This window comes from Lolium rigidum, chromosome 4 (assembly GCF_022539505.1).
Source record: "Lolium rigidum isolate FL_2022 chromosome 4, APGP_CSIRO_Lrig_0.1, whole genome shotgun sequence".
NCBI classification, from domain to species: domain Eukaryota; kingdom Viridiplantae; phylum Streptophyta; class Magnoliopsida; order Poales; family Poaceae; genus Lolium; species Lolium rigidum.
This window is the reverse complement of record NC_061511.1, coordinates 115,947,858-115,964,451: the sequence shown is the minus strand read 5'-3', so window position 1 is coordinate 115,964,451 and position 16,594 is coordinate 115,947,858. Positions and strand designations below refer to the sequence as shown.

At 45.9% G+C, this 16,594-nt stretch overlaps 1 protein-coding gene across 1 annotated transcript; it reads left to right on the top strand.

Annotated features, from left to right (window-relative positions):
* Positions 1–11,972: 11,972 nt before the first annotated feature.
* LOC124650609 lies at positions 11,973–14,297 on the top strand. The gene has a single exon (XM_047190127.1). The coding sequence runs from the start codon at positions 12,097–12,099 to the stop codon at positions 14,002–14,004; it is 1,908 nt and encodes a 635-aa protein (XP_047046083.1). The 5' UTR covers positions 11,973–12,096; the 3' UTR covers positions 14,005–14,297.
* The last annotated feature ends 2,297 nt before the right edge of the window (positions 14,298–16,594 follow it).

Here is a 16,594-nt window from a genome sequence, read left to right as displayed (position 1 = left end):
GTATTTCTCCGAATTCCTGGAGTGGCCAACCGAAAGAATTTTATTCAGCAAACTGATGGTCTACTGTACTGCTCTTTCCATATTAAATTAGCAAGATCGATGTAACAGTGCAGCCACTAGAGCAATGCACCGCACCCATAGATCATTTCAAATTTTCTGAAACTCTGAATCTCTTCTATCACTACATATCTATGTATCTCAATTGTCACACAAGGTCGTGGTGCCAACCATTAAACCAAACTGGTATCAGATTAATAAAGGTTGGAGCAACATGTTCCCTTGCAGCCCCGGCATGAGTCCTAACCAGAAATTGCTACGGTGTAAAACAAACAGGAACTTACCAATAGGGAGTTTGGTATCTGGCTAGCGACAGCACCAACGGACGACTTGACGGGCCATGGAGCACAGCATCGCAGCCTCGCAACCTCGCGGCCTCGCAGCGCCCACAACGACCCGACGGCGGCGGCGTCCAGGATCACAAGTCCACAGTGCGGCGGCGGACTGGGGTATGTACCAGTGTTGTAAGGTTAGGGCACGGAGTTGACGAATGAGTCCCTCGACTAAACTGAACGGCCAACATAGCTGGGCTATACAGACTGGATCTGGTACAAGATTACTAAGCCCAGACAGTCCCCTTGTTTCTTCTCAAGTTCGTCCAGCCTAAAAAGTTATAATCCAGGGATATGCCTGCTAACGACACTAGACAAAGCAAGAGGTAATATCTACTAAACCTCAAATAACTAGTCCAAGCTTCATGTACTAGCACACACTTGCTTTCTTTCTTTATTTTATTTTTTCTAGCTTCCCACTGTCAGGTCATACTTTAATATCAACTTGGATCAATCAATTTTCTAAGATATTGAATAATCTCAAAAGCTTAGTATAAAAAAAATGGGGTATTACAGATTCATATGATGATGCTTGTAATCTAGATGTCATTATGCTAGTCAAGTGAGTTTTACTTATGTGATCTCCGGAGACTCCTTGTCCCACGTGTGTAAAGGTGACAGTGTGTGCACCGTGTGGGTCTCTTAGGCCATATTTCACTGAATACTTACTCAATGTTGAATGGCATAGTGAGGTGCTTATTTATATCTCTTTATGATTGCGAGCATGTTTGTATCACAATTTATCTATGTGCTACTCTAGTGATTTGTTATTAAAGTAGTTTATTCCTCCCTGCATGTGTGCAAAGGTGACAGTGCGTGCACCGTGTTAGTACTTGGTTTATGCTATGATCATGATCTCTTGTAGATTGCGAAGTTAACTATTGCTATGATAATATTGATGTGATCTATTCCTCCTACATATGCATGAAGGTGACAGAGTGTGCATGCTATGCTAGTACTTGGTTTAGTCTCGTTGATCTATCTTACACTAAAGGTTACTAAAATATGAGCATTATTGTGGAGCTTGTTAACTCCGGCATTGAGGGTTCGTGTAATCCTACGCAATGTGTTCATCATCCAACAAAAGTGTAGAGTATGCATTTCTATTCCGTTATGTGATCAATGTTGAGAGTGTCCACTAGTGAAAGTGTAATCCCTAGGCCTTGTTCCTAAATACTGCCGTTGCTGCTTGTTTACTCGTTTTATCTGCGTTACTACCGCTGCGTTACTACTCGCTCGTTTACTATCCTGGGCAAAGCACTTTTCTGGTGCCGTTGCCACTACTTATTCATACCACCTGTATTTCACTATCTCTTCGCCGAACTAGTGCACCTATTGGGTGTGTTGGGGACACAAGAGACTTCTTGCTTTGTGGTTGCGGTGGTTGCATGAGAGGGATATCTTTGACCTCTTCCTCCCTGAGTTCGATAAACCTTGGGTATCCACTTAAGGGAAACTTGCTGCTGTTCTACAAACCTCTGCTCTTGGAGGCCCAACACTGTCTACAAGAATAGAAGCTCCCGTAGACATCAACGCGGTCATGTAAAGTTAGCCCGGGCCGCTTCATCCCACCATCCCGCAAGATGCAAAGTACACTAACTAAAGACAACAAAAGCATCAACGCCCACAAAACCATTGTGTTCTACTCGTGCAACCAATCTATGCATAGACACGGCTCGATACCACTGATGGGATTCGTAGCATAGAAAACAAAAAATTTCCTACCGCAAGAACGAATAACAAGCCAAGATCTAATCTAGTAGATGGTAGCAACGAGGTGAAGATCAACATACCCTCGAAGATCGCTAAGCGTTAACGAGATAAATCTCGTGGTGGATGTAGACGATCACTTGCCGCTTTCAAAAGCGCGTAGAAGATCTTGACGGTGCCACAATCGGGCAGCACCTCCGCACTCGGTCACACGTACGGTGTTGATGACGACGTCCTTCTCCCCGTTCCAGCGGGAAGCGGAAGTAGTAGATCCTCCTCGGAATCCCGACAACACGACGGCGTGGTGGCGGTGGTGATGGAGAACTCCGGCAGGGCTTCGCCTAAGCGCTATGGGAGTAGTATGAGGAGGGGGCGGCTAGGGTTTGGGGAGAGGGGGCAGCTAGGGCGCCGGCCTTGGTGCCTCTTGGTGGTGCGGCCAATGTGGTGGCCGGACCCCTCCCTCTCTCCCTCATTATATAGGGGGAACCCCAAGGGTTAGCCCTAGAATCCGAATAAGAGTCCAACTCCTAAACCTTCCAAAGGGCCAAACCTAGGGGGAGTGGGACTCCCCCCTTTCCTTCTTACTTGGCCGGCCAAGGAGGTGGAGTCCACCATGGACTCCACCCTCCTACTTGGTTGGCAAGTTAGGGTTGGTGGAGTCCAACCGGGACTCCACCTTCCATAGTGATTTCTTCCGGAAGGTTCTAGAACATTCTAGCGCCTTCCATAAATGCACCGGATCATTTCCAAACTTGGAAAGTGACTTCCTATATATGAATCTTATTCTCCGGACCATTCCGAACTCCTCGTGATGTCCCGGATCCCATCCGAGACTCCGAACAAAATTCGAACTCCATTCCATATTCCATATCTACTTAAAACGACATCAAACCTTAAGTGTGTCACCCTACGGTTCGTGAACTATGCAGACATGGTTGAGACTCTTCTCCGACCAATAACCAATAGCGGGATCTGGAGATCCATAATGGCTCCCACATATTCAACGATAACTTAGTGATCGATTGAACCATCTACATACGATACTGATTCCCTTTGTCACGCGATACTTTACTTGTCTGAGGTTCGATCATTGGTATCACGATACCTTGTTCAACCTCGTCACCGACAAGTACTCTTTACTCGTATCGTGGCATATCATCTCTTGTGAACCAGTCACATGCTTGCAAGCTAATCAGACGACATTCCACCGAGAGGGCCCAGAGTATATCTATCCGTCATCGGGATGGACAAATCCCACTCTTGATCCATATGCCTCAACTCACACTTTCCGAATACTTAATCCCATCTTTATAACCACCCATTTACGCAAGTGGCGTTTGATGTAATCAAAGTACCCTTCCGGTATAAGTGATTTACATGATCTCATGGTCGAAGGACTAGGTAACTATGTATCGGAAGCTTATAGCAAATTGAACTTAATGATGTGATCTTATGCTACGCTTATATGGGTGTGTGTCCATTATATCATTCATCTAATGACATAACCCTGTTATTAATAACATCCAATGTTCATGATCACGAAACCATGATCATCTATTAATCAACAAGCTAGTTATACAAGAGGCTTACTAGGGACTCCTTGTTGTTTACATAACACACATGTATCAATGTTTCAGTTAATACAATTATAGCATGGTATGCAAACATTTATCATAAACACAAAGATATATTATAATAACCACTTTATTATTGCCTCTGGGGAATATCTCCAACAACAAGACCAAATTCCTGGCATCCGAAGACTCGTCCTTGACATAAAGCCACCTCCTGCGCCAGCCTTGGATGGAGTCGGCGAACTTCACATCAAAGTATCCGACTTCGGGATGGACACAGATGCAGACACCACCTATGTTGTAGATGACGTTTTTCGAGTTGTTGCGGCGGAGGTAGAAGATGTGTTTCCAGAGGCCCTAGTGAGGGTGGATGCCCAGGAAACATTCACAGAGTGTGATGAAAATGGATATGTGAAGGAGAGAGTTTGGGGTCAACTGGTGCAGCTGGATCCCGTAGATAAAGAGAAGACCACGAAGAAATTCGTGAATAGGAAGAGAGTGGCGCGAATGAGGAAATCGACAAAGGTTACCCGAAAACCGATAGGAGGACGAGGAGAACTCTCGTCTCCGGGCATCTTCGTGGCCTCCTTGTTGAGCAGGCCCATCTTCTTCAGCATCTTGTGGTCCTGCGCGGAGAGTTTCGACCTCTCCCAGACGGAGATCTTGGCCTTCTCCACGCGTTCTTCGGTGCCTGGGGCACGGTTCTTGCACTTCTTGGAGCGCGGCGCCATGGCTGGAGGTACAATGGAGAAAATAGGAAGAGAAAGTTCGGTTCGTGCGCGAGGTGCTCGAGGAGGAAGAAGAGCAGACAGAGAGGGAGAGAGGAGTTGTGTGGCGCATCGAAGGGTATAACTGAGGACAAGGGTCCAATTTATAGGAAGAATACGATGAGTTCAACCATCGGATAAAGAGAGAAGAGTTCCGAACCCTACACGTGTCCAAAGGGTAGAATGGTCTTAGCACTTCAATTTTACTGGAGGGAAGTTACTGCGCGCATGCCGGGAATTCCGAAGGACATGTGCACCCCACTTGCGCGACGTGTCGAAGGTGCAAAGCTTTGGACCCACGGAACAGTGGATTGCCAGGAGTCGTGGCTTCCGAAGGTGGCCATACGTGGCTGTCGTCAGCAACGACGTCATTGTTAAAAAAGGTTCGAGTGGTGGAACAAAATATAGTGAGAAGAAAACTTCGAGATCTAAAGAAGTGCATGGTTAAAAAGAAAATTCAAGAGCCTATGTTCAGATGCAAGCACCTATTCATATGCTCGGGGCTAATCTTATCAGAAGTATTGGCTATACTTCTGATAAGATGACCTGGTGAAAGGCAAACATACAGAGTTGATCAAAGTAGAAAAAGTTGATCCTACAACCAAGTGCAAACACTCGGCTGTAGCCTCAGGGGCTACTCCCATCGGGAGCGCTGGTCGCGCACCCGATGAAATATGAAGAAGAAGAAAGAAGAGAAAATAACAAGACAATATAGAATTGCAGACGAAGAATTTTCATCGTACATCTTCGAGTTACACATAACTCGTCATGTACTCCCATCGGGAGATCAAGATATTATTTCACGAGTCAACTCGAATAAATACACAATTCCAAAGAGCCGACAAAGGCACTCGACAATATATTCTCAGAGCGCATCCGCCGCGATAAAAACTCTGAATGTCATAACTCGAAAGAGATTATGAAGGTAAGTCCCCGGGATCTATCCTATGTGGCGTGGTATCGCACCCGAATGCGCTCTCCCACTTTATCCGTATCAGCAGATGCGAAGAAAAATCCTTACGGACGCGTTAAGTACTCGATAAAACACAATTGGGATTCGGTTCACGATAAGTCCTTAAGCGGTGTGTGTCAAATTACGCTAGTATCCCGAGTTCGAGTCCAGGGACTTGAGCTTGAAGTAGGTTTATGCGGGTTTGCCACAAGAGCAGTTAACTGGTACCTGATCCGTCAGATGAACCAGCCCCATTTACCATTATTCCTATGCAAAATAGACATTGAGCAAAATATTCGTTATGATTCGAAGGTTTTATAAATATGCGACTCTGTTCTACAATGAAGATTTTACTCGACTCTACAATTCAAGCAAAATATTGGGTGCTACTGACATAGGCATGCCGAATAAGCATGTCGAATAAGGCACCCGGATTATCTGGCAAGCATATGAGGCCCACGACCCGAAGCTTTCAAAGCCCAGAAGCCCGGAGAATTTCGGATAAGGAATATAGAGTTGTATTAGGAATTATGTAACGATACGGGAAAGGCCCAATGCGTCTTCTCGCAGTTTGTAACTTATACGGCACGAAATCCCTCGACTCCGCCTCCTATATAAAGGGGAGCCGAGGGCAGAGAAAAGGATTGATTCATTGTCAACAGAACCACCGTAACTTTAGTCGAAACACCTTTATCGACTAAAACCTTCGAGATCTACCTTCCCTCTACTTCTTACGAAACCCTAAGTCTACAATCTATAGGCATTGACAAGTTAATACCTTGTCAGTCACATAAGCAAACCAGGCTCCTTATATTCAAAATGTACATGAGTTCCATTTTTGTTCCTTTTGATGCATTACTGATATTTTTTATTTCTTTTGATGTAGGTAGGACAAGCGAAGATGGACTTGCATCTCAACTTGCCTCCACAACAGGTGTTTTATTTCGATCTTAACTTTAGTCCACACGAGGAAGAGGAGCAAGATGTACAAATACTCGAAGCCGAAGATGTACACATGCCCGAAGCCGAAGATGTACAGATACCTGTTGCGCATGCACGTCGTAGAGAGCTTCCTGATAGTGATTCGCGGCATACATTGCATTGAAAGCTCTTGGCAACGATAGGTCAATTGAAAAGGAAAATAAAAAACTTGTAGCTACTCTTCTAAAAACAAGTATCAACACAATAGAAAGAATATGGAGAAAAGCACAAGAACAAGAGATAGAGGAGCTAGAGGTTGATGTGTCAAATCAAAAGAAGGGCGGTGTGGACGGAAGAGAGCAGATCTTGGTTTGCCAAGGATGCCTTCCATTCCTCTAAACAAAAGGTCGACACTGAGGGCAATTGCAAGGGAATTGGGTGTCGCCTATGCCACCTTGCAGAGAAGGTTTCAATGGGGTAAAATAAGACGACATACAAGTACCCTCAAACTAGCTTTGAAACCAGAAAAGAAGATTGCTAGACTCAAATTTTGCACTTCAATGATTGATCAAACAACAATAGCCGAGGCAGAACCATCGTTCCTTAGTATGGAGAACATAGTTCATATAGATGAAAAATGGTTCGACATGACAAAGAGGAGCAGAAAATACTATCTACTGCCAGAAGAACAAGATCCCGTTTGAAATATTGACAACAAGAACAGTATAGCAATGGTTATATTCTTAACTGCAGTGGCCGAACCCCGGTACAAGCAAAAAGAAGTCTTGTTTGATGGAAAAATCGGAATCTGGGCATTTGTTGAAGAAACCATAGCCAAGTACGACTCCAATAATAGGTTGAAAGGAACGATGGAACTAAAGACCACCATAGTTACTAGAAACGTAATGAGGGAATTCCTTTGTGAAAAGGTAATTCCAGCAATTGCATATCTATGGCCTGATAATGAGGGAACCATCTTTATCCAGCAAGACAATGCACGAACACACGTTCTTCCAAATGATCCAATTTTCCTAGATGTTGTCAAAGAATCTGGATGGGACATTAAGTTGTTGCAACAGCCTCCAAACTCACCTGACTTGAATGTCCTGGATCTTGGCTTTTTCAGCTCCATACAATCCCTGACAGTTCAGTATGCACCTACCACACTAAAGGAACTAATTGAGTCGGTTGAACAATCATTTGATGGTTATGATGTGGACACACTGGTTAGAGTGTTCATAACCCTTCACTCTGTCATGATCGAGGTGATGAGAGTTGAAGGAGATAACACATACGATATAAAACATATGGAAAAAGTGAACCTACAAAGAGAGGGAAATCTACCAATGATTCTAGCATTTGACGGTACATACTATCGGAAAGCTTGGAGATTATAGCAAATCATGCGGTGGCATTGGATTCATTGAACAAGCAAGAGGAGGAACAGAAAAAGGATAGCAAGATGAAGGAGCACAATATAAAGAGAAAAGCACGGCGGACGGCCCCCCGAGTCATTATGGATAATGAGACAATGATTCCAGGAAATACATATGCAACATGGTTGGATGATCCATCAGGCCTCGTATCTAAACGACGTCGAATCATCAGTGTACGTCAAGAGGTTGTTGTGAAACTGACATCCCGTCATGACATACAAGAGTGGAGTCAGCCTATGTAATTGTGTCATATGTGTTGTAATCGTGCCCTATGTGTTGTATATGACATGAAGCAATTGTACAATTATGGTCCACTTCTTCGAATATGTGTTCAGTTTAGCAACCAGTACATAGGAATTGTTTATTATATGGTTGATACGTTGCAAACGTATCTATAATTTTTGATGCCCCATGCTTGTTTTACACCAATTTTTATATGTTTTGTTTACACTTCGTGGCATTTTTATGCATTTTCTGGAACTAACCTATTAACAAGATGTCATAGTGTCAGTTCCTATTTTCTACTATTTTTGTATTTTAGAAAAGTTGTACAGGAAGTATTCTCGGAATTGGAAGAAACGAAAGGCGAAGTTCCTATTTTACTGGCACGAAGACGGAGTCCAAAGGAGAGACGGAGAAGAGCCAGGAGGCGGCCACACCATGCCTAGGCGCGGGCCCCCTGGCCGCGCCTAGGGGTGGTGTGGGCCCCTCGGGTGTCCACCGACCTCTTCCTTCCGCCTATATACTCATATGTTCGGGAAAACCCTAAACACCCGAACCTCCATCCACGAAAAGTTTTGTAGCCGCCGCCATAATTGACCCTAGTTCTGAAGGGTTCTGAAGCTCTTCTCGACACCATGCCGGAGAGGGAGATCATCACCGGAGGCCTCTTCATCACCATGGCCGCCTCCGAAGAGTGATACTTGATTCAAGTTTTCTACGCCTCGCTGAAAGGCGTTAAAGAAAACCACTCTTGGGAGATAACCCATGTTTTATTTCTGTAATTTTTCTTTTGTTGAGTCTTGGAAGTTGTTACCTCTGTAATAACCTCTCCTTATCCTTTTTATTTCGTTTTTTGCCAAGGATAGCCTCTAATAGGAAGAAGGTAATATTTGGGGAAGTTGCTATCCCGAAATAGATTCTGTGCTGCCACCAAAATAATTAGTATTCTCAGACAAAACGTCGGATTGATCTGCAAATTTTTGAGCATATGTCCTGGGTTATTATATAACTTTCGTTAGTTTTGCACTTTTCGATCTGAGAAACATAGGATTTTCTAAAAAATCAATTTTTACCTGTTGTTCTATTTTGATAGATTTCTACCACTATTTGCATTTGCCTCTTAATCTTTTTCTTTTTGAGTTTTTTTTGAGAGAAAGAGCTTTTAAAAGAAGTTGATACAGTAGCTAATTTTAATGGATGTTTGACTTATGTTAGAACTGAATCAAAGTGGATTTGTTGTTTTAATTGCACTAATGTTGCTAATGAAAATCGTGTGAAGTTTTGTTGGGAAAGACCCTAGAAAACACCCAAAAGTCTCCAAAAAAGAGGAGCACTCTTCTACCTCTACATTAATAGGTATGAACTCACTCTTATGATAATTAATTCTCATGCCAGAGATTTGTTCAAAACAGGTTAAAATCCACTTCATGTTAGTTGCAATTCTATTACTTTTTTCAAGGAAGAGCAGAGTGTCATCAGCATACTGAAGATAAACCACCCCTCCAGGGACAAAATCAGGACAAAGGCCCCTAATAACCCCTCACTACCCCCTTTGAACAACATCTTGGAGAACACATATACTACAAAATTAAATAGACCAGGTAGTGAGGAAGAAACCACTTTCAACTTCACTGATTTTAACACCCACAGAACCACATGTGGTAAGTTGTTTAATAAGTCTAAATCAAAAGGGGCTAAAACCTCTAAGTTGCAAGATCTCATACAAGAAATCTAGATTTACTCTATCATAAGCTTTTTCATAGTCAATTTTAAAAACAAAACCTTCCAATTTTCTCCTATGAACCTCATGTACAATTTCATGTGCAGTAACTACACTCTCTAGAATATACCTCCCTTTAATAAAGGCAGATTGATTCTGAGAAATCAATCTACCTATGATCTTAGCAAACCTATTTGTCAACACTTTACAGAAAATCTTAAAGCTACAATTAAGCAAACTAATAGGTCTAAATTTCTTCATAGTTCTAGCATCACTTTTCTTGGGGATCAAAGTAATCATAGCAAAATTCGATCTAAAAATGTACAATTTATCTTCAAACCAAGCATCAAATAGATTCATTAAATCCTGAGCGATAACATCCCAATAATTTTGGTAGAAGAAAAAAAGATAGACCATCTAGCCCAGGTGTCCCATCAGCATAGGAATCAAAGACAACCTCTTTTACTTCTTCTAGATCGAGTAAATCTACTTCCTAGCATATCATTTTCTCATTTTCCTCTAGAGTTACTTTTTCTTCAGGTAGAAAAAAAATCATCTAGCAACCTAATAACAGGTCTATCTTCAAACAAATATTTGTAATAATTCTTAGCTATCTCTAACATTCGTTTTGTTTCAGTTACATGGCCCTCAGGACCTTCTAACACAGGAATCATCTTCTTTCTCCTCATTTGATTAGCTAAAGCATGCAAGTAAGCAGCATTCATATCTCCTTCACATATATCTTTATCTTTAGAACGTTGTTTAGTTTTATTTCTTCAATAAGCCAAAAGGAACTCAGCTCAGCGAGGATCTGTTTAAACCTCTCAGCCTCACCAGCCAGGAGCTCTTGATTTCAGATTTAATATCTAGTGTGTCATATTCCTCCAAAAGGGAGTAATAAAGTTATGTTTTTTCTATGAAGTATTAAAAAAACAAGCTATGCTTTACAAATCCAACAAAATTCTCGCAAATTCCAAACCACATGAGTCTTTTTATGGTGTGTTCGGTTCCGAAATCAGGTGGAATGGAACGGAACGGTTCCGCACCTAGCACTCATTCTTGTGTTCGGTTGGGTAGAAGGAATGGAACCAAGTTGTTCCTCGGAATGGAATATACCGCAAAGATGCGGAACGAACTCATCCCACCGATTCAGCGGAATGTGGAGGAACGAGGCGTTAATCATCACCGAACAAATAAAAGAAAAGAACTAGTCTCAGCGCGCGGCGGCCAGGCATGCTCAGTGGTGGCTAGAACATGCGCGCGGCGGCGAGGCACGCCCAGCGACGGCCAACGCACGCGCGGCGGCGGCCAGCATGCGCGTGGCGGCGAGGAACGCGCGGCGCCGACCAGGCACGCGCGCGGCAGCGATGAGGCTCGGCGGCCAGCACGTGCTGCGGCGAGGCACGCCCGGCGGCGGCCAGCTCACCCGGCGGAGCGACACACGCGCGCGGCGGCGGCCAGGCATGCGCGCGGCGGCCGAGGAACGCCCGGCGCCGGCCGGGCACGCGCGCGGCAGCGATGAGGCTCGGCGGCCAGCACGCGCTGCGGCGAGGCACGCCGGCGATGGCCAGCTCATCCGGCGTGTGCGCGCGGCGGCGAGGCACGCCGACGGCGGCCAGCGCACGCTGCGGCGGCCCAGCACACGCGCGCGACGGGGGCTTTGCTTGTTGATTTTGGCATTTGATAATTTTGATTAAAATTATGTTTAGGGCTGTGTTGATTTTGATTTGGACAGAAAAATATCATGTTTAGACCGTTTCGTCTGTTGTGCGATTTCAGAACCGAACAAAAAATAGAACCATTCCGTTCCTCGATTTTTTCTAAACCGAACACAAGGTCGGAACCATCCCATGACATGGGAATGGAACCATTCCATTCCGTCCCCTCTGGTTCCCGAACCGAACACACCCTTAGGTTGCTCCCATGTGGGCTGTTAAAAAAAACCTGTTTAAAAAACATACGCCACAGCAATATCGAGTCTGTGTTGTCGGCGGATAAACGACGATGTTTGGCTTCATATGCAGTCTTCAGTATCATCTACTCGTGTTTAGATCATCTTTATGTTATTTTGTGCTTTTAGGCACTTGTATTCTCTGCTTGGCACTCCACTGCAATGTTGTAATACTGTACCCTGGTCTTTAATGTTAATATATTTTCATGTTCAAAAAAAAAAAAAATACACCATGTGGTGTAAAAAACCCACAAGAGTCAAATGCATGAACTCCCTAAGCAACCGCGACCGCGTCCCCCAGTAATAAAATAGACTAACAGAACCGGAGTGAACTGCACGCACAAGCGCTGTCGTCAGCTCCTCCTCCCTCTGTCCCCTTGTCGGCGCCCCAGCCAGATCCCTCCCCCTCGCCGTCGTTTCCCAATCCACGCCTTGCTCCGCCAGATCCGCTCGAATGCTGGGTCGCGGGTTGGGGATGTCGGCGCCGCAGTGGCGCGGAGGCGCGCTCGACCTGCGCTCGGCGCTGCGGTCGGGCGGCAACCTCCTGTTCGGCCTCTTCGTGGCCGCCGTCCTCGCCTTCACGCTCCTCGCCGCCGTCCACAGCCCCGAAGACCCGCTGCTGCACCCTTCCTCCCACCAGCTCACCGACTTCCTCACCTCCGCCACCTCCAACTCCACCTTCCTCGCCGACGACTCCGTGCTCCGCACCGGGGAGGACTTCGCTACCGCCTCCAACTCTTCCGAGGCCGCCTCGTCCACCGTCGTCGCCGAGGCGCTCCCGTTCATCAAGCTGTCGGACGTCGGCTCCGAGAATACGGAGGCGGGGACGGAGAAGTCCGTCACCGTCGACACCGACACCGACGGCAACTCGGCCGCGGCCGCGGGCGCCGCCGCCGAGGAGGACAAGCATATAGTCGAGGCGGTCTCCTGCGACACCGAGGCGCCAGTGGACTGCACGGGGGATAGGGATCTCTTCAACCTGCTCATGCGTACGGCGATCGAGAAGTTCCCCGACCTCCACTTCTATCGCTTCGGCCGCCCAGTCGTCGTGCCGGAGAGCCCCATGGCGTGCGACCTCGCCTGGCGCTTCCGCCCGGCCGAAGACGCCAAGGGGCGCACCACCTACTACAAGGACTACCGCCGCTTCGCGCTCACCCGCGACGTCAACACATGCTCCCTCGTGGTGGAAAGCGTGGGCGAGTACCACTCCGGCACCGGCGCCAAGCGTAGCGGAAAACGCAAGGGCAAGAAGGGCAAGAAGGGAAAGCGTGAGGCGCCAGTGACGACCACCACGGACTTTGTGCCCGTCAAGACACAGATGAGGCTCGACGAGAATGCTGCCAATGCAGACACCACCACTGCTGCAGAGCAGGTGTTTGTTGTAGGTGAGGCCGTCAATGACAGCATGCCGGTCGTCGCTTCTGAGTCTGATTTCAGCCGTGGAAGGTACCTCATCTACATGGGTGGTGGCGAGAGGTGCAAGAGCATGAACCACTACATCTGGGGATTCTTGTGCGCGCTCGGCGAGGCACAGTTCTTGAACCGGACACTTGTTATGGACTTCAGCGTCTGCCTGAACTCACGGTATACTGCCAGTGGCAAGGATGAAGAAAAAGATTTCAGGCTCTACTTTGATTTCGAGCACTTGAAGGAATCTGCATCTGTGATCGATCAGAGTCAATTCTGGACTGATTGGGGGAAATGGCACAAGAAAGATCGGCTGAAGAATCACTATACTGAAGACATTAAGGTGACCCCGATGAAACTTCGTGATGTGAAGGACACGTTGGTTATGAGGAAGTTTGGAAATGTTGAGCCAGATAACTACTGGTCGCGTGTGTGCGAGGGTGAGACGGAGGCCATGATCAAGCGGCCGTGGCATTTGTTGTGGAAATCGCGTCGCTTGATGGAGATTGTGTCTGCCATTGCCTCTCGGATGAGCTGGGATTTTGATTCGATGCACATCGTGAGAGGAGAGAAGGCCCAAAACACACAGCTGTGGCCAAACCTTGATGCAGACACCTCACCGGAAAATCTCCTTGTGACACTCAATGATAAGGTTGGTGCTGGCCGGTATTTGTACATTGCCACCGATGAGGCTGATAAATCATTCTTCGACCCACTCAACAACAAGTACCAAACACGCTTCCTGGATGATTTCAAGGATCTGTGGGATGAAAACAGTGAATGGTATGCTGAAACCAAGGAGCTAAACAATGGCAATCCAGTGGAATTCGATGGGTACATGAGGGTTGCAGTCGACACTGAGGTGTTCCTCAGGGGGAAGAGGAAGTTAGAGACATTCAACGACCTTACACGTGATTGCAAGGATGGTGTCAATACATGCGCAGTTTCCTCCTGAATACCTGGTGAAGTAAGGTGAGATGAGTATCAATTCTTCCTCATGATGGAGTGTTTTTTAACTCAGCATGTATTGCTGTCTTTTGAGAGCATGTGGCTTTGTTGTAGCTAGCTAGTTCGTATCAGTGTTGTGTTGTAGCACTATTGTTGATTTCGTGCGCCCAGATTACACTAGTTTGTATAATTCATGCACAATGGACTTGTACCAATTGCTGAGTTCTGGTTCTGTTGCATTGTTGCAGCTGTATTTTCTATCTCTGCTTGGTGTAACCTAGAAATCACCCACTGCTGTTATGTCTTTGTTCTGTGTCGTTTCATGATGTTTTGACATTTCTGTTTTCCTTATCGAAATCCTGTTCAACTTAACTGAAGATTTATTGTACTAATAGTAACTGGATGCTACTCCCTCTGATCCGATTAAATCGACGCGGAGTCGTAAAGATCCGATTAAATCGACGCGCATCTGAGGTAGTAGTTAGTGCACTGCCTGCTCCTTTTTATGGGAAGAAGTGTGTAGATACATTTCTTGTGTGTGCAGAATAGATGGCTGTGATTTTGGCTAGGTACCTAAGGTTTAGGGTGTAGTTCCATTTCTGGATTCCATTTGCTAGTCGTAGCTTAAGATAACATGTCCTGCCATGTACTCTTTTGCACCTATCGTAGTTTGTAGTGTTATCCTATCATAGCGATTTTAGACTAGAATTATGCAGAGACAGAGAGACTAGGGGTACAAATGTACACAGCTACCATTTTCTAAAAAAAAAGTATTCTTTACACCTACAACTACTTGGCAAAAGGTGACAGATGACAATGAGCCGCCAAGTGAGTAACTAGCTAGTTCTGCGCCACCGAATAGAATTCTCCAGGCATCAGGGTTGCTACTGAACTCTCGAAAACAGTCAACTGCCCGTTTCGTTTAATGTCATTTCGCTCGGGCCTTTATTTTTGTTTATCCAAGGTAAGACGTGGACTCGCCACGACAGCCTATGGTTTCTCAAGCTCATACATGATAAGACGATTTCTCAAGGTGGGCGATGCAGGTTATGTCTCTGTCGCCGGCAGCTTCTTGAGCAATCCAAGCTGAACTATTAGAGCATCTCCAGTCGCGTCCTCAAACGCCGCCGGATCGAGCGTTCGGGAGACGTGTTTTGTTCGTGCCGCGTTTGGGGGACGTCGCTCCCCAGTCGCGTCCCCCAAACGCTGTCCCCAATCAGAAATTTAAATAGTTTGCATTCAAAAGAGATCGTTCCCGCCGTAGTCGTCGCGATCAGAGTAGCGGCGATCATATTACAGATCGGTGGTGCATGATAAATTAGAAGAAGGGGTTGGGCGATGGCGTCGCATCCTGAGTCGACGTAGACCCGTCGATCACGATGAACTCGTCGTGTTCAGCCCGGTGTGCATGCTCCGTCGCCGAGGCAGAGGCCAACGTAGGTGTAGTAGCAGATGCTGTCTTAGACGCGTCTGCCGGCTCTTGCTCCGGGGTTGGGGTTGCTGCCGCCGCCTCGGACGCCGTCCGCCATTTTAGCTTCGATGTTGTCGAGGATCTGGCCGTTGAAGAAGTTGTGTGCTGCCCGCGTCCGGGTAGACATTCCTTCTGTCGACACTCTCAGCAGCGACATGTCGTCCCTGCGTTTCTTGAGCTCCATCTTGATGAGGACATCCCATCTGTTGATACAACCGCTGTACCTACAGTCACACAAATACAATGACCAATCACTCGAGCTCGTGTCAAACAACTTAACTATCAGGTATTTTCGTTTCTTGGAGCTACTCCTCACATACATGAGAATATGATGCTGCCTAAATCAGATGTGTTTGTTACTCTCAGGAATGATGGACCTAGCAAGGATGAGAAGGACAAGCATTTGAGCATGATCACACATGGAGGAGATGGCAGCAAACATGTGAGGATTGAAGAGGGCGTCACAAGTGGAGATTTCAGAACTTTCAAGCCACCATAATGATGATCGAAGACGTGGACGAAATACACAAGATTACACTTCATAATTTCATCCCTAGCATAATATGGTGCTGCGTCACCTTTACTTTTAGGCCAGGCCCATGTCATTTTCGCAGGAATTAAGTCAGCCAGTTTTTTAGAGTCCGTATTGAAGGGGGAAAGGACTTCTAGGGTTTGGTTCGGCCATCATACGTATGGCTGGCCGAAACCCCACCTTTTCCTCCTTTAAATACCCTCATAGCCATCACGTTTAGACTCGGATTTTATTAGACTAAAAGTTAGTCATTGCTGCAACTCTCATGTACTTCTTTTGAGGCTAACGCTGTAACATCCCAAGAGTAATACATAGACCCTTTGTACCTTTCTTGCATTTTGATCATGGCATCATGTTGCACTCATGCATATTATCACCTTTGGCTTTTATTAAATTGCATCTTGGTTTTGTTTGTTTTTGAAATTGCTTTGGTTCTTGGTTTTCTTCTTCCCTCTCTTGGTTCATCCCCTCCTCTTGTGATGTTCCAAGGAAGGCTCTCCAACTTTTTCCCTCCCTCTTTAACACTTTACAAAAAGGTCATGCCAAATTTTCTAAAAATTTGGCACCACCTCAAACTCTCTTCAACCTTGCTAT

Excerpts from the sequence above, each read along its gene's own strand:
- LOC124650609 (XM_047190127.1), top strand. The coding sequence starts at position 12,097 with ATGCTGGGTCGCGGGTTGGGGATGTCGGCGCCGCAGTGGCGCGGAGGC.